The following is a 21,255-nucleotide window of genomic DNA, read 5'->3' as shown; positions in this document are numbered from 1 at the left end:
GGTTCTAAATAATCTTACCCATGATGCTTAAATGGAGTAAGATTACTTTTACCTCTATTTGGGTGTGGGAATGGCTTTGACATTCACGGTCGTTGAAAGATTTGTTTATACGACTACATGCGCCTGCTGTAATTTCCTTCATGTATTTTTTTGTCCTTGATATCTACCGGGTCATGGGTGGTTCTCATGCTGTGGGTTGGCGACCTCTGGCTAAGTTTTGGTTTCACTAGAAGATCAAGGACTCCAACTGTAGAGAGATACTTTGGCTATTGGCTTTAGAGCTAAAGCGGCTATCTGATTTGGTTTGGCGTTTTGTGCTTAAGCGGCTTCCCTAGTTGGTCTGGTTTTTTCTGATATGATTAATCTCTTCAAAAAAGCTCGGCACTGTGAATGATTTTTCCGGTCAACTGCAACGTAAGTAAACAAGTTCTGGACTAATGGGATAATTGCTGAACTGAACATGCAGTTATGTCAGTAAAAGCAGTCAGAACTCGTTTGTTGGAAGGTATTATTTTTTGGGTCTTCCAAGTCCGACACTGCCAGATGATGTTGGGCGAGATTCACCGCCGCAAGTAGCTTTATATTGGAGAATTTTCTTTTACACGGATTTTCAAATCTTTTTCATCATGCATAGACGTGTGTGTGTTCGTTCTTTCTTTCAAGACCCGTTTCTGTGGTACTACGTCCGTAAGATATCTGTGGGCGTGTCCTGGTTTTTATGCATTTTGTAATGTTGTATAACTGGGCCAAGTCGATACAACTCGAGTGTGGTTGTAAACAATTAAACAATAATTGTTGTTATAGCATGATCTTTTTTGATACATTCGAGTCAAGAAAAGTTAAAATCTCTTCCGGGGAATGCTGTAGCATTCAATTTGAACGGTACTTCTTGCGAGCAAACTTAAACAGGTCCTCTTCAATTTGAGCAGTGTTAGAATCTGCGAAGTCAACATCTAATACTGTCTGTTCATGTTGCGCGATGAGTAGTGTCCATTTAATAAGATCTGATCTTCAAAATGGTGAACGAAGATGCTCTTAGTCAAATGTGGCTCCCTAATGTAATTAATGTTTCTGCACTGCTAAGAAAATACGAGTTTAAGTCATATATCAGTGCTCTGACTCAGAATCCATTTTCTCTTTTATCACGAGACATGTGGCGTTTTGCTGAAGAGTAATCAAGTCTCAAATAGATAATATTTTTTTACATTTTTTTAAGTGAGATCTATTTTTTTAGGACGACTTGTATGAGACTTGTCTATTTGAGATTTGTTATAAATCATTGTTCTTTGCTGAAATGTTGACAACGGACATGAAAAAACACTTTTTTTCTTTTTCTTGTCTTCCCTAATTTCCTATTCCATTAACATTAAAAAGCTCACTTGTATTAGTCTTGACTCTCGAGTCTTTTCTCTGATAGATCGCCATCGATTCCCATCCTGTATTCCTTGGCCATCGAAGGTAGAGGCTGCCCGATATTTGCCGTAATTTTTAACATCACTTCCACAGTTCATTCTTCTTCGCTTTTCAAGTCACTGTTGTATTGCCTTTATATTCGCTGGCCTGCAACTGTCTAGTGGATTGATTAATTTATTTTTATTTCTCATCCTTCCAGTGGTATTTTTTTTTTTTTATATGGGAGCGAGTAATATCTTTATAGTTTTTTGTCCAAACTTTATCATAAAGTCTGGAGAGAAATAAATGCAGTTTATTGTTCTGACAACATTCTACGTTGTCTTTTATTTAAAAAAAAAAAACAAAATCCACATTATCCATGTTATTCTTTTATATATCATTAAATCTTGTAAGCACATACATTATTTCTTTATACCCCTCTCATAATCATTCCTTTTACATAGATTTGTGGATTTTATTACTCAGCATTTTCTCTTGATTTCTTGAAAGAAAAGAAAAGGAAAATAGAAGTGCAGTGCAACTTCTGAGTGGCCGTAAATTATGTCTCGAACGAATTTATCCACGTTTGTTCACGGATTGTTACGTTAAATTAGAGAGAATTTGAATAAGGAAAATGTTAGTTAATCCCCCTCAAGTGTATCGCTCAAAGTTAGTGTATTTTGTTTATTTTTTTCTAAATGTTTTAAAAAGTTCATTAAATTTGTGCATTTTTTTTTAATTTTTAATTTATTTTTTTTTAAAAAAAAGAATAAGAATGAACTAGTGGTCACGACCAATGATAAGAGTTGGGGGCGACTAGCACGACCTTTTGAATAATATCTTTTATGGAAATAATCGTGCTAGACCGATGGTCTACCGATAGCTGACCGATGGTGTTATTTTCATTTTCATTTTTTTTAGAACATTAAAAAATATTTTTTAATATTTAAGAAAAAAAAAGAGAGAATAAAAAAATTAATTCAATACATTTTTTAGCATTTGAAAAAAAAATAAAAAATGTACCTATCGGTGCAAGTGTTCAGTCTACCATCTTCCTATCTTTCTCTCTTCTTTTAACTGTTCAGAGTTATTTGTCAACATCACGGTTTTCACAACGAGTTCCAACAAAAATTGGGATAGAAAAAGCAAAAAGATATATAATTTTTTTCTATATTTATTCGGATTATGTAGCCTCCAAAAACACGACAAGGCGATAGAAAAATTTGGGAGAACATGACACCATAAAATCGGCTAAAATCTAAATTTAACCTTTCTTTACAGGAATCGATGATGCTGAGGTCAATGAATCGAATATTCTCTCTCACCCTCCGGCCAAACTCACTCGTCCCAGAAAATTCAGTAACCTGTGAACCATGTCACTTGTCAGCTCCGCCTTGGTGGGCCCTTGAAATCGTGGGGTGGACTCTTCTGCAATAAGGGATCGTGCCTCGATAACGAATCTCCGGGATAAAAGAAAGAAATAATCGATCGATCCCATATGAATTTCCGATGCAAAGCTAAAAATCTGTTATTAAAAGATTTTTTTTTTTACATGGTTTCTGCTATTCTCTGTTTGTCTTTCACTGGAGACACTCTTACCCAGTCGTATCCATTATTTCATGCCATCCACGTCCTCTCTCTCTCTCTCTCTCTCTCTAAATCCTGCGTTTTCTTAATTGAATATGCATCAATAACTGATTGTCTGAGCTGTATTCCCCTGTTTTTACTGTTAATTTTCTTTTTGGGCTTAAATAAAAAGTCAACCACCGAACCGCATGTAATAACCATGTTTAATGTTGACCCCCAGTTTGAGCCTTCAACAAACAACAAAGCCAGGCGCTACCCATTCTCTCTCCAAAAAAAAGTTCCATTGAATTTAATTTACATTTTGGAAGAGATTTTATGATTTTGGGTTCATTTCAGCCTGTTTGTTCGAAGTCTCAACTAGGATCTGTTTGTTAAAATAGAGAGATTTCAACTTTCACTGAGCAGCATAAAGTTATTTTTTTTTTCTTTTTCAGAAAAAATTGGGATACTCGGAAAAATGTTGTCCAAGGAGAACTCATGCAGTCATTGTCTCCTTCGCTTCACAGTATTGTTGCAAGCCTGCTATATTCTTCTGTATACTCTTGGTTTTAGTTTATGTATGTGACCAAACAAAAATACAAGCATGGAGTTGAAGAAAGTGAGGTAATTCTCTGCCATATCCTCTATTTATTCTCCTTCCGATTTTCAACTTTTGTTGTGATTTGATCAGTGAGATTTTAAATTCATAGGTTTTATAATGATGAAAATCAAAGTTTCCGACCTTCCTGGGAGAAAAATGACACCCAGAAAAACGTGGAAAGGCCCTTGTCACTGTACAAGGCAACGGCGCCTCTGATTAAACTAGAAGGGAGTGGTACTGGTGATAGAAACCAGAGTACTAGTACAACTTCCACGTTTGGGAGGTTAAAGGTTTTCCCAGAGAATCATAAGCTATGGCAGAAACGAATTCTCGATCCTGGAAGTGATATTATCCTTCAATGGAACAGGGTTTTCTTATTCTTTTGCTTGGTGGCCCTCTTTGTTGATCCACTTTTTTTCTACGTTCCAGTGGTGGTGGTGAACAATGATAATTCGTCGTGTATGGCAACTGATTTGAATCTGGGAATTGTGATAACGTGTTTTCGGACTGTTGCAGACATATTTTATATGTTGCATATGGTTATAAAGTTCCGGACGGCTTTTGTATCGCCGAGTTCAAGAGTTTTTGGGAGGGGTGAACTTGTCATGGATCCAAAGATGATTGCAAGGTGGTATTTAAGATCAGAATTCCTCATAGATCTCATGGCTGCACTGCCTCTTCCTCAGGTACTGCAAATTAGTTTGAGTCTGATTCATGTGCAATTGATTCTTTGGTTCTGTGGTGGCTCAATAATCATAAATGAAAAACCAATCTCTTGTTTATCGAGTTTGATTTGGTCTGATTACTGGCCTGTAGTAAATGAGACTGTACTGGTGAGTTTTGTTTACTTTCTACTCTACTAATATAAATGCAAAATTGTTACCATTATGTAGATGATTGGGGTTGAAGTGGCTGTTAGAGTTTTCTTCTATTTTCAAGGCATGCCTTCAACAATGAATTGGAGCCTATTTAGAATAAGAGAAGTGAGGAGGGAGGGATAATGATTTTACAGCGAACTTGCCTCTTATTGTTAATGGATAGTGTAAACTTTAGTCCTACACAGTTTACACACCACGCAAGTCTATAAAGGACTAAATTCCTTCACATCATAGTGATATTCTTAATTCCTTCACATCTTTCTGATTTGAATCTGAAGCGAAATAACATCAGCTTGTGTTTTTTATTTTTTGGCAGATCGTGATATGGTTTATTCTACCAGCACTTAAAAGTTCCCAAGCTGATCATACTGACAATGCCCTTGTACTGATTGTTCTGCTTCAATATATTCCCAGACTATATCTCATTTTCCCGTTAAGTTGTCAAATTATTAAAGCCACCGGTGTAGTCACACAAACTGCTTGGGCCGGGGCTGCATATAATCTCGTCCTATACATGTTAGCCAGTCATGTATGCAACTTTCTTCACTTAATTATCTAGCGTCTTATTTCTTTTTAGAGTATTATGCAGTAGTTTGACTTTCTGTTTGTGCAGGTCATAGGGGCATCATGGTATTTGTTGTCCATTGAACGACAAGCAACATGCTGGAAATCAGAATGCAAAAAGGAAGATAGCCCTGTCGGATGTGACCTTAGTTACTTGGCTTGTACAAGTTGGAACACAACCGAGTTCAGGAAATGGGCAAACACTACTGCTGTGTTTAGTGGCTGCAATCCAAACAACAGCAGTAGCGATTTCAATTTTGGCATATTTGAAAAAGCTGTGACAAATAATGTCATCTCCTCAAAGTTTATTGAGAAGTATCTTTATTGCCTATGGTTTGGCTTACAGAACTTGAGGTATGATTCGCAAACATGCTATGTGAATCATATTCACCAATCACCATTATGTTTATTTCCTATTTAAAGGATATGATGATACACGGGCATCTTCTAATTATCTGTGTAGTCTGTTGAAGTTTATGTTTATGATTACATACATTTAAGTGAAGAGGCTAATCTATCTGATTGTGTATACAATACTCATGAAATTTCATGACTGCATCTCGCGTCCAGTCTCCTACATACAAAAATCAAAATATAGCCACAGACTATAAATTTCATTTGTTACAACATCCTGAACTTATTGTATCAGAGGTATGAAAAGCTGATATCTACAGATGGACTTTAGCTTTCCTAAAAGACTAATTGGCTCTCAGAAGACCTCCCAGAACAAAAGGAAATCATTAAACAATAATGCTGTTCTTAATGAGGACAGCACTAGATATATTTAATAGAGTTGAAAGCCCGATTCTAAACTTCTGTACACATCTAAAATTAAGTTATATGCTTCAAAACCAGAAAAAATAATTTAAATGGCTTGCTCATTCAGAATTATGATTCATCTCTTTTGCTTCATGTTTCTTTTTCCTTTTCTTTTTTCATTTTTTCAGTTCCTATGGCCAGAATTTAAGCACAAGCACATTTATTGGGGAAACATCATTTGCCATCCTCATTGCAATATTGGGTCTGGTTTTGTTTGCGCATTTGATTGGAAACATGCAGGTACTCCTCCACCATTAATTACTGCATTTATCCTCACAACAGGCTATATTTATTATCCAAACTCAATATCTTCCATGAAGCAATTAATTGTTGTTCTAGTGGGTTGGTACTTGGAAATGATTAACTAGACCCAGTAAAAGCAAGTTTTTTCCTCCCACTAAGGCCTCTATTTTTCATTCTGATTGACCGTTGAAATTTCAGAACCTTTGCTTTCTTATCTATTCAGCTTAAATAAGTAGCTGAAGAGTATGAAAACTTCTTTCTTGGTATCTTTGACAGGATATAGAATGAAAGATATCTCTAAAATCACTAGGGTTTTTAATCTCTTTTTAATGTCATTGACAGGTATATATTAGTACGATCTTTTTCAGCGTTTGTGTTATAATTGATTCTAGGAGATGTCTTGAACTATAGAAGTCGGAATTCATTACTCTTCTATCTGCTGGATAGTATGTAGGTGTTGGAACACCATTTTCTTACTAGTCTTGAACATCTCACTTATTAAAACCATATTTAATAAAGTGACAGTCAGTAGGTCTCTTGCGTTGCACTATATTGGCATCAATCCATGTAGATTTTAGTTGTTAACTTGTTATGCATAGGGAAAAGTATGTCCAGATACCATCTTCCAGACATTCTATTTTGTGTAGACCTATCTGCAATCCATCACCGTGAGATTGGAGGAATGGAGGCTCAAGCGACGAGACACTGAGGAGTGGATGAGACATCGTCAACTTCCTCGAGGCCTTAAAGAACGCGTCCGACAATTTATTCAGTACAAGTGGCTTGCAACTCGAGGGGTGGATGAGGAGTCGATCTTAAGTGCCTTGCCTACAGATCTACGTCGAGATATCCAACGCCACCTATGCTTGGACCTTCTTCTACGTGTAAGTTCTCTTTCTGGATCATTTTATTCATGCTAAAGTCTGCACCGGGCCATGATTTTGTCAGGACATGTTCCATCTTTGATAATATATATCACCGGATGCTGTTAAACCTATTTTTTATTCCTAATTAAGAGCTCTTATCCTCTACCTGCTGTACTTAGTTTTTTCTTAGACAATTAATTGTTCAAATGAACTAGTGTTAATACAAACTTACATCAATCTTAAAAGAATTGGCAAGAGTTATTTGCTTGTGCAGTTGGTCTATTTATGCATACCTGTTTTTTTCTTGCTGATATGTTGCCTTATTCTCCTGCATTATGGGCGTATCTTTGCCTGCCCTCCAAAATAACCCATTAGGCTGTTGCTCAATGCAAATAGTGTGTGTCCAAACCTTATGATCCTGCTGGTAGATTTAAATGCAGGCGCTGGTAAGTCTTATGCAGCTTATAACTTTGTGTCCTATCCAGATTGTTACTTTTCTCCCCACCCTTCGGGAGGTGATAGTAGACTGCCTATTTCTTGTGCAAAGTGTGTTTTAAAGAGGGCCTGGGTATTACAGCACTACTATATAGCAGAACGCGAACTAACTGTTCAATGTTGATTACTGATTACCGAAAATGTCTTGCAGAATTAGAGACAGTTAATTCTTCTCATTCTTGATATTGAAAGCCATAGGTCAAGTTGCAGTGATTTTCATTTTTCTTACTCCACTAGTAGCTAAACCAGTACCTTTTCCCCAATTGCAGGTACCTTTTTTCTCACAGATGGACAATCAGCTACTTGATGCCATCTGTGAACGCTTGGTGTCGTCCTTAAGCACTCAGGGAACCTACATTGTTCGTGAAGGCGACCCTGTGACAGAAATGCTTTTTATCATCCGAGGGAGGCTTGAGAGCTCAACGACAAATGGAGGCCGGACAGGTTTCTTCAATTCAATTACCTTGAGCCTGGGAGACTTTTGTGGGGAAGAGTTGCTTGCTTGGGCATTGCTTCCAAAATCTACTCTCAACTTGCCTTCTTCTACAAGAACAGTTAGATCCCTTGGTGAAGTGGAAGCCTTTGCACTGCGAGCAGAAGATCTCAAATTTGTTGCCAATCAGTTTAGACGTCTCCATAGTAAGAAGCTACAGCACACTTTCCGCTTTTACTCTTATCACTGGAGGACATGGGCTGCCTGCTTCATTCAAGTTGCTTGGCGTCGATACAAGAAGAGGTTGCTGGTAAAGAACCTTAGCATGATAAAGTCATTCTCATGTAGTGTTGACGAGCATGTAGCCAGTGAAAACGAACAAGATGAGGAAGAGCATTCAACTGCACCTTCATATAATTCACAGGCAAAACAGAACCTAGGTGTCACGATACTAGCTTCCAGGTTTGCTGCAAACACGCGAAGAGGAGCTCAGAAAATCAAGGATGTTCAAATGCCTAAATTGCAAAAGCCTGAAGAACCAGACTTCTCGATGGAGCCAGAAGATGATTAAGTTCAACTGCCTGAAGAACCAGACTTCTCGATGGAGCCAGAAGGTGATTTAAGTTCAACGCAGCTAAAGTAAATTATATGACAGACAATTAAGTATCATAGGTGGGGATGGAAAAGATGGCGAGGCTTCAAAAACATCATTGGAAGGACTGTAAAATCCATTCTTCTTACGTTATCATTTGTTGTAACAGCAGGTACGGTTGCATACATCCTTGTAGGGTAAATTGGTCATTGCCCTTCAAAAGCTGTTTCTTAGTCTGTACCTATATTTAGCATGTCTTGTTGAAAGTAGAATGTTGCCGCAGTTCAAGCAAACTTTACAGCAAAAGGGCATCAATTTGTGGTGCAAAACTGAGTTGTTGGCTCACTAGTCACTACAGATATGAAAGCTCTGCATTTCTATACTCGATAATTAAGGTCCTGTTTGGATACGAAAACGGTTTCATCTCATCTTATTATTACAACTTTTTTAATTTCCACACAAAATATAATAAACAATTCAATTTTTTCAAATTTCAAAATAGTAATAATATTAAAAAATAATATTCTCAATATTGTATTTAACTTTTATCTAAAATCATATCATTTCATTTTACTATGACCTAAAATTTTCCTTCACATATAGACCTCCAGTAAAATGCGGAATACAACGACTTTTACATTTTAGATCCCACTTGTGTTGTATTTCTGGCATCTTTTGCTGCTTATACGCAGAATACAAACTTGTCCATTGCTCAAAAGAAAGAGAGAGAAAAAAAAAAAAAAAAAATCTTCATATTAACTATATACAAAATCAGACAGGCCAGGCTAGGCTAGTGGCCGACTTAAGTCCTGTTTGGATAGTGAGATGAGATGAGATAGTTTTATATAAAAGTTGAATGAAATATTGTTAGAACATTATCTTTTAATATTATTATTATTTTTTAGAATTTGAAAAAGTAGAATTTTTTTTTTTATATTTTATCTGAAAATTTAAAAAAATTGTAATTATAAAATTAAATGAGATGAAATCATTTTTGTATCCAAACCGACTTTGGCCTCAACCCTACGTTTCATCGTTGAGCCCAGAAAAACCTGACCTTCAGCCTGGACTACTCCGTCCGAGCTCAGATTATACAACATCTTTTGGGCTTAGTTCCTTGTTAAGTAAGGCTGAGTCGTATAAGGCCCGAAGGTTCGTTAATTGTAAAATGATGTATCCCTTTCAACATCATTTCTTGATACATTACATCCATCCAAAATGCAATTCCATATATTTGAGAGGTTGATAAAATTACATGCTCTATACAATTAATTGAGTGAAGGGTGAAATGCCATCCAGACAAGGCCAATTACACATTGACGCTGGATTTCTTTACTACCTGAATACCTTAAACCTAAACCACTAGCATCAAACTTGGTATATCACAGTAGGGATCATTAATAAAAGATGGGGTTCTCGTCTTTTTTTTTTCTTTTTTTTTCTTCAAATTTATATATGTATATTAAAAAAGAAAAATAACATTTACAGTCGTGGAGTGTGTAAATGCTATGCAATCCCTTTAATAAAAATGAGTAAATACGAGACTAACATGAAAAAAAAAAGTACACCCCGCTCTTTTTTAAAACGATTGCGCAGACGCTTACGCACTTATGATTGAATTGTGGCATTACTCATTAAAAAAAAGGTATATCCCAATTGAATTTGAGATGCTAAGGGGGAAAGCAGTTGGCTTGTCAAATCTAAGATCTTGTTGATTGCCTGTCCAATGTCCATGCCGAAATAGAGTGGACCATAGAGATTGATGGGTAAATATGTACTTTGATTATATTGCCAACCATAAGCAAAATCTAAAAAGCTAGGATCAGCGTATGCCCTACAAAAGATCCTGTACCTCAATTATGTAAACCCTTTAATTGAAGAAGTGTCAAGTGTAGGACCCAAAAACCTCGGCCACCCCTACAAACTATAAAGCTAAGCTTGTTACCACCCGCTTACCCTGCCGACACTTTATTCATCTAGATTGCAGCTATAACCCGGCACACGTGCGTGCATACACACTGACACATAAGAAAATTGCAGAAGAAACAAAGCAGATAAAAAGGCCAAAAGCAGTTGAGTTCCGCTGCTTGTGTGCATATGTTAAGAGAGAGAGAGATCAGAGAGGTGGGGAGATATTATTTGTTCCATTTAAATAAACCAGAATACTTGTACAGAAACATGTTGTACATGTCTCGCTCACTAATAAAGAATCTATGAAGTATAAAGCAGGAAGCATCAAGCAATCTCATCATCCTAATCTATTCAGCCTCTTGCATTCTGCAGAATGCAAATACAGTATGGCTTGATCAGGAGATGCCAAATCACGCACAAGCAAGAGTTGATGTAAACTGTAGTACAATTAAAGAACATAGAGTACTCTATTTCTACCTATAGCAAACGATAATACAATGCCTACGGATAATTACAATATGACCAATGTCCTATGGAAATGAAAAAATTGCAAGGTGTGAATGTCATTTGGAGAGTGATAGTAAACAGAGAAATCCTATAAGATACTTAAATCAAATGAGGAACACAAGAAATTCATTTTATTGAATTGGAGGGTTACCCCTTCACTGCAACCTCCCAAGGCAAAAAGAATTGAACTTCCTCCCAAGCACTGCCCGCATAGATCACTGCCGTTGAGATGAACATTACTGAATATAAGCAGAAGGGTGGCTTTTGTTTTTTTCTCCTTCTCCTTTCTCTTGACCCCCTTTGTTATTAGCTCATCTGCTCCCCAATTAGATCAAGACCCACAAGAAGGAAGGTCACCCCTTGGAAAAGCAGGAAGTAGAAGTGGACTCCTTGTGCAGATAACAGGCTCCTGACAGAAGCCGTGAGCAAAAGGAATGCCAGAGCAAGCTCCTTCCTATATATTTTATTGATTTTCTTAACAGGAACTCGGGCTGCTTCTTTCTGTTCCTTAATTTCGTTCAATTCAGAAAGCTCACTCTCAGATGCTCCTCGGTAGATTTGTGGTTGGTTCATTGTTTTAGATTCCCTTTCAGCAGCAGCCAGTAAATCGGATTCTGATGATCTGCCAGCCTTCTTGGTGACAATCCACTCGTAAGAGCTACCCAACTGGAACAATCCAGATACCATTGCGTTGAATTTTGTAACAGACATGGTATTCTCAAATAGGAGGTAAGGAACAATGAAGGGGAAGGATTTGGGGGCTGGAAGAATGTTAAGGAGGGACATAAAAACAGGCACATAACAAATGACCCATACAGGGAGCTCAGCCTCGGGGACAAACATGGTTAGAGGAAGAATTACGCAGAACAATGTGAAGGAGTAGAAGGGAAGGATAAGTTTCCTCAACAGAAAGAACAACAGTATCAAGTTTGCTTTCTTACATGCTGATATCTGCAGTATCAAAGAGTTTGAGCCCTCTTAGTTCAAATCATAGTTGTGGGTCTGGGTCTTCTATATTAGAAGTCATTGGTAAGCGAGAATTAATTGAGGTTGAGTCTCAGAGGTACCTTAGCTGTTATAATTGCAGGAAGACACAATCTAAAAAGTTGCATTGGACCAGAATGCCAGCGATGCTGCTGCTTCCTGTAAGCTTCATATGACTCTGGAACTTCACAAAGGACCTGAAAATGTACATACATCTAAGCTTGAAACAAGGTTCGACAATTATCAGGATAAAAAGCGGAGTGCCAACTCATGTGCCTCTTCAGTTAAATCTAAAAATCATCATGTGACATGTACTATTACCTTTACGTCATCAAGGAAGATGAACTTCCAACCATTGAGATGGGCTCGGACGGCTATGTCCATATCCTCTACAGTTGTCCTTTCAAGCCAGCCTCCAGACTCCTCCAAGGCTTTAATTCTCCAAACACCGGCAGTTCCATTGAAACCAAAGAAATTAATGAACACCCCATTAACTTGCTGTTCCACCTCAAAGTGGAAACACAGATTAATGTTTTGGAGACGAGTCAACAAGTTTTCATCCTTGTTCACAAAAGCCCATCTAGCCTGAACTAAACCTAGTTCAGGATTGTCCTGTAGCATAAGGTAAGAATTTAAGAAAGACGTGTATTAAGTTGCTGAAAGTACTTTTAACTGAATTTTGCTAAGAGTCTATATTTCTTTTCCCACCTTGAAATGGGGCACAGTTTGCTTTAGAAAGTCAGGATTAGGTTGGAAATCTGCATCAAAAATCGCAACAAACTCATAAATATTAACATAATCACAGCTCATTGCAGACTTGAGATTCCCCGCTTTGTAACCAGTTCTAACCAAGCGATGCCGATAGATTATGTTAATGCCCTTTTGGCTCCACTTAGCAACCTCTGCCTTAATTAAGAATTGAATACTCTCATCATCAGAATCATCAAGAACTTGAATCAGTAAACGGTCCTTTGGCCAATCAAGTTGGCACACAGCGGAGATAGATTGCTCATATACCTGCATGGGGCCAGTGCAGAAAACCTTATCAACATCAAGAAAAAGTCCACCAAAATAATTTACAGATTGATCGTATTTAATTATTTATACTGACTTGAACCAATTTTAGATGTCCTCATCAGATACATATCGATAATAACTTCAATTCCACTGACAGAAACAACAGATCTGAGCATAGTGACAATTATTGTAATTTTTCTTCCGTAGAGCTGATTTAAATCTGGTGTCTTTTTTTTGCAGGGGAGGGGGGTAAAGTATGTATGTCTGATTTATAATACGACACTTTTATCATTACTTAACCATGCAAATTACTCCTGAACAGTACGAATCCTTTAATTTTATATAAATCAATAAAGAAAGATTTTCCTTTTTTTTTTTCTTTTTTCTCAATAATGCTCATAGCTTTCCAATTCGGTAATGTCATATTGGCGTCCCAAATTTTTGGGATCTATTCCTGAGTAGAATCTAGTCCCTACACAACAATAAAATACAAGTCCCAAATTCAGAACTTCAACTAGTTTGAAGCCACACAAAACCAGTTTAAATAACTATACGAAAACGAAAAAATAAAAGAAAGTAAAGTGTGAAAACTAGTGTCTGACCTCCCTCTCATTACACATTGGAATTTGAACAAGAACCATGGGATGCTCATAGCCCGATCCCTCCACATCATCCGGTTTGAAGGGATCACCCTCAATCGTCGGCTTAATCTTCTTGTATTTTATCCACAAGCAACCTAAGCAAAGTATCATACGGTCCGCAGATTGGATAAGGAACAGAACAACACAGAATTTAGAGAGTGCTTGAATTGGAGGCGCAATGTAATCGGCCCGGAATGTCAACCAAGCAACATAAGCCACGTGAAAGAAGCCTTGCAAATCAGAAGTCTGCGGGATGTGCAAACTGGGATTCTTAAAATAATGCCACCCTTGCAAATAGGCAACCACCTCAAAGGCCAGGATGGCCAAGGCAGTGACTAAGAACGCTCTTATGATTCTGAAAAGCAGTTTCCCCTTTCCCAACTTCTCACTCGCCATGGTTACTCCTTGCCTATGGATCAGTCTCTTCTTGATGGCTCCGAGCAATGCCCAGAGGGCCGTGGCAAGCCAAGCGACGCAACCGACAGCGCGGTTGGCCTTGAGAAGCAAGACCCACGTGACCTGCTTGGCATTCTTACCCCGGCTTTTCTCCACGGGCCGGAACGCAGCGTCGGGGCCATCAATTTCCACAACCGAGAAGTTGGGGTTCTCCATTGTGACTACGACCGGAGTTCCCTTGCGGGTATCTTTTGCCCACCAGTTAGAGAAGTCCAGTCGTGGAGCCATCCCCTCTATTCAAGGTGGTTTTTTAACCTCAAAAACTGAGAAAAATGCAAACCCAATACCAGAAAACCACAAAATTTTTCAAGAAACCCTCATATCTCAGATCTCCAAATTGAGAACCGAGCAAAACCCATATCAGAACCAACCAAGAAAACTAAGAAAAACTACAGGAATTCACTTCCAGTTTGTCCATTCCACCCACAATGTGGCATGGAAAAGAAAGAAAAACCAACAAGCGAGAAAGGGAAAGGGAAAGGGGGGGTGGTGGTTAAAAGCTTCGTTGAACTCTCTCAAAGTCTCAGGGACACTCACTCTTAAACACGGGAAAGCCACATTATGAGGGCAAGTATCCGGAGCTGTGATAACCTAAAACCATGTGGGGGAGTATTTGTCAAGCAAGCCAGACAAGCAAAACCCAGCCGAATTAACTCCTCCCAAAAAGTTTAACCGTTGCTTGGTGTATATTTTCTGAGCTGGTTAGAAATCTGTATTTATTTACAATGGCATCAAATAAAAAGTTCACTCTAAACAAGGAAGGTCAAGGTGATAGTGAATGAAGACTAGTTGCTGACTTAAGTTGACAATGGAACACGTTTTCGATTCTCAAGTGAAAAAACATGTTCTCGTGTTTCAGGCTTTCAGGTGTCGTCGTGTTGGAGTGTTGACCCGAGTGTCTGCTTGGAATGGAATAACGTGCAGCAAAAAAAAAAAAAAAAAAGAAGGGATTATTTAATATGGCCATTTATTTTTAATAATAAACCTTAATCGCAATATATTCTTATCCTCTTCCTTTTGAAGTCACCCTCATTTCGTGTCGGAATAATAGCAGTTAAAAAAGAAAAAGGAATACTTTTATTTTTATTTTTTGACAGAGACATGTAAGTTTGTCTGCACAGTGAGGAGAATATTCTTTGCGCTTCCACGCTGTCGGGACTCGGGAGCTCACAGAGCATTGGACATAATTGTAATTTTAAGTTAGTCTGCGTATAGTTTCTAATATCTATTGTCTCCCAGTACAGACTGTCGATATAAATCCATACAGGTATTTAAAAAAATTTTAAAATTATAATAATATTTTTTTAAAATAATATATATATATTTTTTTTTTCTTCAATCGTTAATAAGAATACACACACAATCCTTTACTCAAGATTACAAATAAAATTTTTCTTACAATTTTACAATTGGTTAGGAAATTAGTAATTTGAAATACAAATACGTTTGGGAAAATAAATGCAGAAACATGACAGTCTTGCCCATCACATATTGTTATACAGGGAACCTTTCGAGGAGATAATTGTAAGACAATAGAAACGATAATGCAAATTAATTGTTCTAATCAATCAGGTTCCATGCCTTCAATGGTATAGATATATTATACAATATACCTGTATGATCCCCATGCATCAGTAATTAATCGTTCTTAATGTGTTTAGATACACCTGACAACATTCTTTTTTTTTTTTTTTTTTTTTCTTTGGTTCCTTTTTTGGGATTGAAGGCGGAGAGGGTATAGAAGTGAATACTCGTTACTTTTTAAGTTTAAATTATATCGAGCAATATTCGATTTTTAGTGCTACATATACTTATAATTTTATTTACAATATTTATTTTATCATTTTTTTTTTGAAATTCAAATTTTAAATTTCATAATTTTTAACATATCAATAAATAATACATGGAAAAGTAATTTTTTGTAAGTACAATTAATAATTTTCTTTTATCAATAGTATAATCCATCCAAATGTGAAGTTTCCTCTCATAACAACAATTTACTACTTTTGGAAGAGATTATTTTTTGCTGGATTAAGTAGCTCTTCCTTATAGGGTTAAGATAAGTACTAAAGAAAAAGAAAAGTAAAAAGGATATCCAAAGTTATGAAAAATTCTATTCATCATTCTCACACATCACATACCACACTTTATATATATATATATATATATATTAATCTTACCAAATAAGTGGTATATAGATAATGAGTAGAAGAATTCAATATGTTTAAAAAGAATAAAATAAAATAAATAATTTTTTTTAAAAAAAAAGAAAAAAAAAAGTGTGGTGTGTGGTGTGTAGGGATGATGAGTGGCAAAACTCCAAAGTTATTTGTCCTAATTAGTATCTTAATTAGACACTTGCAGTTGTGTGGATATTTGTGTTTTCTTAGATAGAAGCAAAATGTTCTTTATGAATTGTCTGGTCTAATATAAATTGTTCTTTTAATTATTTACTAATTGTCACGTGTTTATGTAAATTTGTAGGGATTGTTTTTTACTATAAGGAAAGATAAAAAGTTCAAGACTTGGATATCTTTGAATTGAACAAACCTGGGAAAAACAAAAGTACTAAAGTTTCAAACTTTGCCCGTTTCATTATTTTGTATTTTTTACATGTTCAAGACTATGTAATGGGTTGCCAATTAATTTGTTATGGTTAAAATTTTGAGGGGATTTTGTAATCAAGATTTTTTTTTGCAGCTTTTATATTAATTTTCTTGATTTTATATGACTATTTGCTACTAGGTGAAGACAACAAATGGTTATATATATTTTTAATTTCACATAAAAGTATTTGCTGGGAGATCAATTCAATACAATGGACACTTTTGGTCACAAACCTCATTTCCTCCAAGATAATTTTGCCAAAAAATAGCTTTTACGGCCAATTTTTTGCTGCAAATAATTATTTGTGACGTTTTTAATCATTACAAATGACTATTTGCTACTAGTTCTCAAAAATAAAAATCCATTATGTTACAACTATTAGGGATGAGATTTTCTTTTCGTCTCAAATAAAATCCATTCGAATGGTATTTTTTACATCCGAACGGCTATTAGGGATGAAATTTTTTTCATCTTAAAAAAAAAAAAATCATTTAAACAGTAATTTTGAATGGAAATGACCAATTTCGTTTCAAAAAATATTTTGATACAGACTTTTTGAGATAAGTTAGAGATGAAAAAATTTTATCTTCAAAAATTTTTAGAGATGAAATTGAAACTTTTTGAAACGAAAATTTTCATCACTAAAAAGTAAATTTGTTGTGGTGTATATCTCATGTGTAAAGATAATTATGAACAGATTGAATTGAAGGTGATAACAAAAAATAATGAGCAATGTTATGTACAGTTTTTATTTGGAGACTGTATGTGCAAGCCTAATCAATTTTATCTTTAATTTTTTTTTAAATTATAATAATATATTTATTAAAATTATACTTTTTTTATTTAATGAGAGTTTGTATATACATTCTTTATTTAGAGGTTGCAAATAAAATTTTTCAAAAACAATTACTGTGCATGCGGAGTTTCGAACTCTGAACCGATATATAGTATGCCAAGTATTTATCAGAGCTCCACGTGGACTTATCAGATATTTAATTTAGATTTTATCCATTTGTTTCTTGCGTTTTGCCTTACATGCAAGTAAACGAACTAAGATATATTGTCATCTCGTACGTACGTAGTCTATCTATTGATACGATAATATTATTGCTAGCTAGCTACAATGAATAATGTAATTAGGACGTGTATGAATACATGCAAGAGTTCCTACTATTTAATTACTATCATTTTTATTTAAGGCTACTTCTACTAGTACTAGTCCTTGCCTCTTAGAGCACTAGCATTAGTTTTTCTATATGCATCTTCAAAATCACATCTTTTAAAAATTTATTTTGCATATCAAGAAAAATTTTTACATTGAATTATACATATTTGAACTAAATAATAATAAAATATTATTATTTTTAATTTTTTTTCTTAAAATTATTATTTATTTTATATTTTACAATTAGCATCATGTGCTCAAAAACACAAATTTCATATATTTAAATATTACCAATTTCATATATAAAATGACCAATTTTATCAATAGATATTAATATGTACTAAAAAACACTTTATATCATCAACTTAATACAAATTTCATATATCAAAATCATCTTAATATAAATTCTACAAAATTGATTTTAATGGGTAGGAGAGAGAAAAAAAATTAAAGAATTTAAAGACAATGTAGATGAATTTAAAGACATAGTATACAAATATGAAGATGAAGATGAAGATGAATAAGCCATTGCTAGTGCCCTCAATCTATATTCGAGAGCCACGCATATAGAAAGTGTTCCCCAATAATATCTCGAGAGTAATGCTACATGTAATTGTGGAGTGCGTAAGTACTGTATAGTTGCTTTGAAAAAAAGTGAGATTTACTATTAAAAAATTATTATTATTATTTTCACATAAGTCTCATATTTATTCATTTTTTTTAAAGTGATTATACGGCGCTTGCACACTCACAACTACAACTATTATTTCTCTTATCCTTATGATCTCTCTCGTTGTTTTTTACGCCAATAGTTATAAAAAGAAGTCGTGGTCTCGTGGACAACCCCATGATATTAATGCTGGAGGAAGATTAAAATAAGGCCAAAATATGTATACACGAGGATGTGTTCAACTTGCAATAATGCTGCTTTAAAGAATATTAAAATAGCTCAAAATATGCATGCAGGCACGTTAGATCTCTCTGTCATGTGTCTCCATTGGTCCCATTTCAGTTCTCCATGCATTGCATGGGAATTCTCAATTATTTTCAGATCTGCCTTCTCTGAATGTGATATTGAACTGCCCAAGCGATCCAGAATGACCTAAATTTCATGTTAATCATTTGCCCGAGCTGCAGAAATGTGTTAATGGACCTCTCTCTCTCTCTCTCTCTCTCTCTGATCTCACCTACAGAAAAAAGGATTCTCTAGATATGCTGATTGAGCACGTTGTTTGTGGGATATCGCATTTATATTGAAAGTGATCATAGAGGAATTATTTTGTAGTACTATAGCTCCAGCCTCCTGTGGCATGTACATGTAGTACTGCAGACTGCTTATTTAACTATTTTTCTAATAATCACACACACATGTATTGATTTGCTGAGCACTAAAAAAATAAAAACGGAGATAATGCAGATATTTTTAGTCCTAACCAATGAGTGTGAGCCAAACCTCTTGGAATTCATGATCATTCGTTTTTACCCAATAAATAAATAACTAAAACAAGAATCAATTCAGATTAGTCGTCCTAGGAAATGAGCCATTTAATTCTCTATTGATAGAATGTTTAAGTGCTTATTCTGATCTACAGTACTAGAAATCTTCAGTTGTGTATATATATATACTATGCTGTTTTCTTTCTGCGAATTAATTCCTTTTTTTTTATATCTTTTTTGCTGGCCAGCCGGCTGGGAGGGGTGTGGCCGGGATTTGAAAGATCAAAGTACAAGTTGGATCATGTAGCGGGCGGTTTAATATAGCAATTGGCAATCTCCAATGTCAGTGTATATATACTCTCATGAAACGCATGACAAAAGGAGATATATATCAGAGAGAGACAGCTAGCATCATGATGATCAATATATAACAAAGCATGTGCACCGTGTGACGCAACAGAAAAAGATGCATGCATGCTAGCCAGCTACTCCCTTTCAAAAGAATTCTTTTAATTTCCACTTTTTTTTTTTTTTTTGGCAGTAGTTTTATCAAACAGTAACACGATTGATTACCTGATGGGGAAAACAACAGATCAAAAAGAACAAAAAAAATGCCGCGATGGCGCTGCTGCTCCCAGCTCGCTATTGCAAAGTGCTTGTTTTCCAATGTTATCCCGTCCATTTCACAGTACTTTAAAGCAAAAATCCAGTAGTCAATGTCTTACATGCGATATTATTGTTGGCTTGGAATATGAAAACAAGAAGAAAAATTGTAAATGAACTCTTATTCTTACGCCAAAAAGTTGTTCAAGCACCTTGAGATAAGGAATACATGATGAGGAAGAGATCAACGACCACACACGCAATATCCCAACTTGCTATTAAAGCATACCACAAATGCTCCCTAACCCCCCAAGTTTGTGTCGGTGGAAATTAATATATAGATCTATGTACTTATATGAGAAGGAAACACACAAGTGGATTCATGTGAACCCTTTTATCTCTATTTGTGTTTGGATCCCCTGATTAATCTATATTTAAATGAATTTAAGGAGAAAATTAGGAATAAAAAGTGCGTGCGTGCTCTAAGCATAGATCTCTAACTAGCTATATATATATATATATATATATATATATATATATATATATATATATAAAGTTAAACCACAAGACAATACCTAACTCAAATCATTATACTAGTATGTTGAGAAAATGGAAAATGATAGAATTACTATCCTCTTATTACTCATTTACTACTCATTTTATATTTGATTTTTTTTTTAAATTTTTTATTTTACTTAATGGTTAAGAAAGTGATTATTAGTAAAATTATATATTTTTTTAATGGTTAAGGATGTTAAACAAATATTTTAAAAAATAATAAAAAAATAAAAAATTTAAAATGAACTATAAATAGTAATAAAATAATAACCTATTATTATTTTGAGAAAATTTAAGATCGACCAACTCAACTAATAATAAAATTTGAAGGCCACATCTGTGACTGTGAGCCCGAGCCCAGTTCTGGCAGCCGACCGACAGTTGTGGCCCAAGCTAGCCTAAATTTCAAGATGACCCTGAGGCATACAATCTCTACTGTTTTTGTAATTGCCGATAATAAAATCAAAAGCATATAGGGAAGAAGAAATCGTAGAAGAGCCAGATTTCAGTGACCAAAGTCGGAAATTTTTCGAAAAAGCCAAGTTAGGATGTTTCCCAGTGATCTTCCAATTAACCACCACAAGTAGATCAGGTCCACTGATCATGACTAATAGACATCTCACATTTATGAAGGATCCTCCAGGCAGGGGGGCTACCCACCTTTCATTTTCCATTCCATAATACTACAATTAAACCAAGATTGTGGTAGCACTAGCATTCCTCTAATTGGTTAAAGCCATTTTTGCCGTTTAGCTTTCCATGCCATGCATTTTTCATCAATATTACCAGGAATAGTTAATAATTTTAATGGATATATAAGAGACCCAAAAAACAAAAAACCTGTCAGCTCATTTGAACAGGAAATGTTGCTAATCCAAAAGAAACCGCATGTTAGAACTGTACAAAATAGACGAGGGAAA

The 21,255-nt window shown here is 35.4% G+C and overlaps 2 protein-coding genes across 2 annotated transcripts; one reads left to right on the top strand and one right to left on the bottom strand.

Moving 5' to 3' along the window:
• Nucleotides 1–2,897: 2,897 nt before the first annotated feature.
• LOC121261225 (probable cyclic nucleotide-gated ion channel 14) lies at nt 2,898–8,831 on the top strand. The gene is made up of 7 exons (XM_041163475.1): nt 2,898–3,582; nt 3,669–4,245; nt 4,754–4,966; nt 5,051–5,355; nt 5,949–6,060; nt 6,711–6,947; nt 7,694–8,831. Exons 1-7 carry the CDS (start codon nt 3,563–3,565, stop codon nt 8,426–8,428), a joined length of 2,199 nt encoding a protein of 732 aa, XP_041019409.1. The 5' UTR covers nt 2,898–3,562; the 3' UTR covers nt 8,429–8,831.
• Nucleotides 8,832–10,576: 1,745 nt separating this feature from the next.
• Nucleotides 10,577–14,751, bottom strand: LOC121261226 (probable xyloglucan glycosyltransferase 5). Its single transcript, XM_041163476.1, has 5 exons — nt 13,471–14,751; nt 12,560–12,868; nt 12,173–12,463; nt 11,935–12,048; nt 10,577–11,818 (listed from the first exon to the last, which is right to left on the bottom strand). The coding sequence occupies exons 1-5, from the start codon at nt 14,191–14,193 to the stop codon at nt 11,174–11,176; spliced, it is 2,082 nt and encodes a 693-aa protein (XP_041019410.1). The 5' UTR covers nt 14,194–14,751; the 3' UTR covers nt 10,577–11,173.
• Between the last annotated feature and the right edge of the window lie 6,504 nt (nt 14,752–21,255).

The sequence above is a fragment of the Juglans microcarpa x Juglans regia genome, chromosome 4D (assembly GCF_004785595.1).
Source record: "Juglans microcarpa x Juglans regia isolate MS1-56 chromosome 4D, Jm3101_v1.0, whole genome shotgun sequence".
In the NCBI taxonomy this organism is placed as follows: Eukaryota; Viridiplantae; Streptophyta; class Magnoliopsida; order Fagales; family Juglandaceae; genus Juglans; species Juglans microcarpa x Juglans regia.
The sequence above is the reverse complement of the archived record's forward strand: the minus strand, read 5'-3'. Positions and strand labels throughout refer to the sequence as shown.

Bases quoted from the DNA above. Each gene is read 5' to 3' on its own strand.
- LOC121261225 (XM_041163475.1), top strand. From the start codon at position 3,563: ATGGAGTTGAAGAAAGTGAG. The intron at 3,583-3,668 runs GTAATTCTCTGC...TTAAATTCATAG, and splicing joins ATGGAGTTGAAGAAAGTGAG to GTTTTATAATGATGAAAATC. The intron at 4,967-5,050 runs GTATGCAACTTT...CTGTTTGTGCAG, and splicing joins TATACATGTTAGCCAGTCAT to GTCATAGGGGCATCATGGTA.
- LOC121261226 (XM_041163476.1), bottom strand. From the start codon at position 14,193: ATGGCTCCACGACTGGACTTCTCTAACTGGTGGGCAAAAGATACCCGC. The intron at 12,464-12,559 runs GTGGGAAAAGAA...CTTATGCTACAG, and splicing joins AAACTGTGCCCCATTTCAAG to GACAATCCTGAACTAGGTTT. The intron at 12,049-12,172 runs GTAATAGTACAT...GTACATTTTCAG, and splicing joins TCTTCCTTGATGACGTAAAG to GTCCTTTGTGAAGTTCCAGA.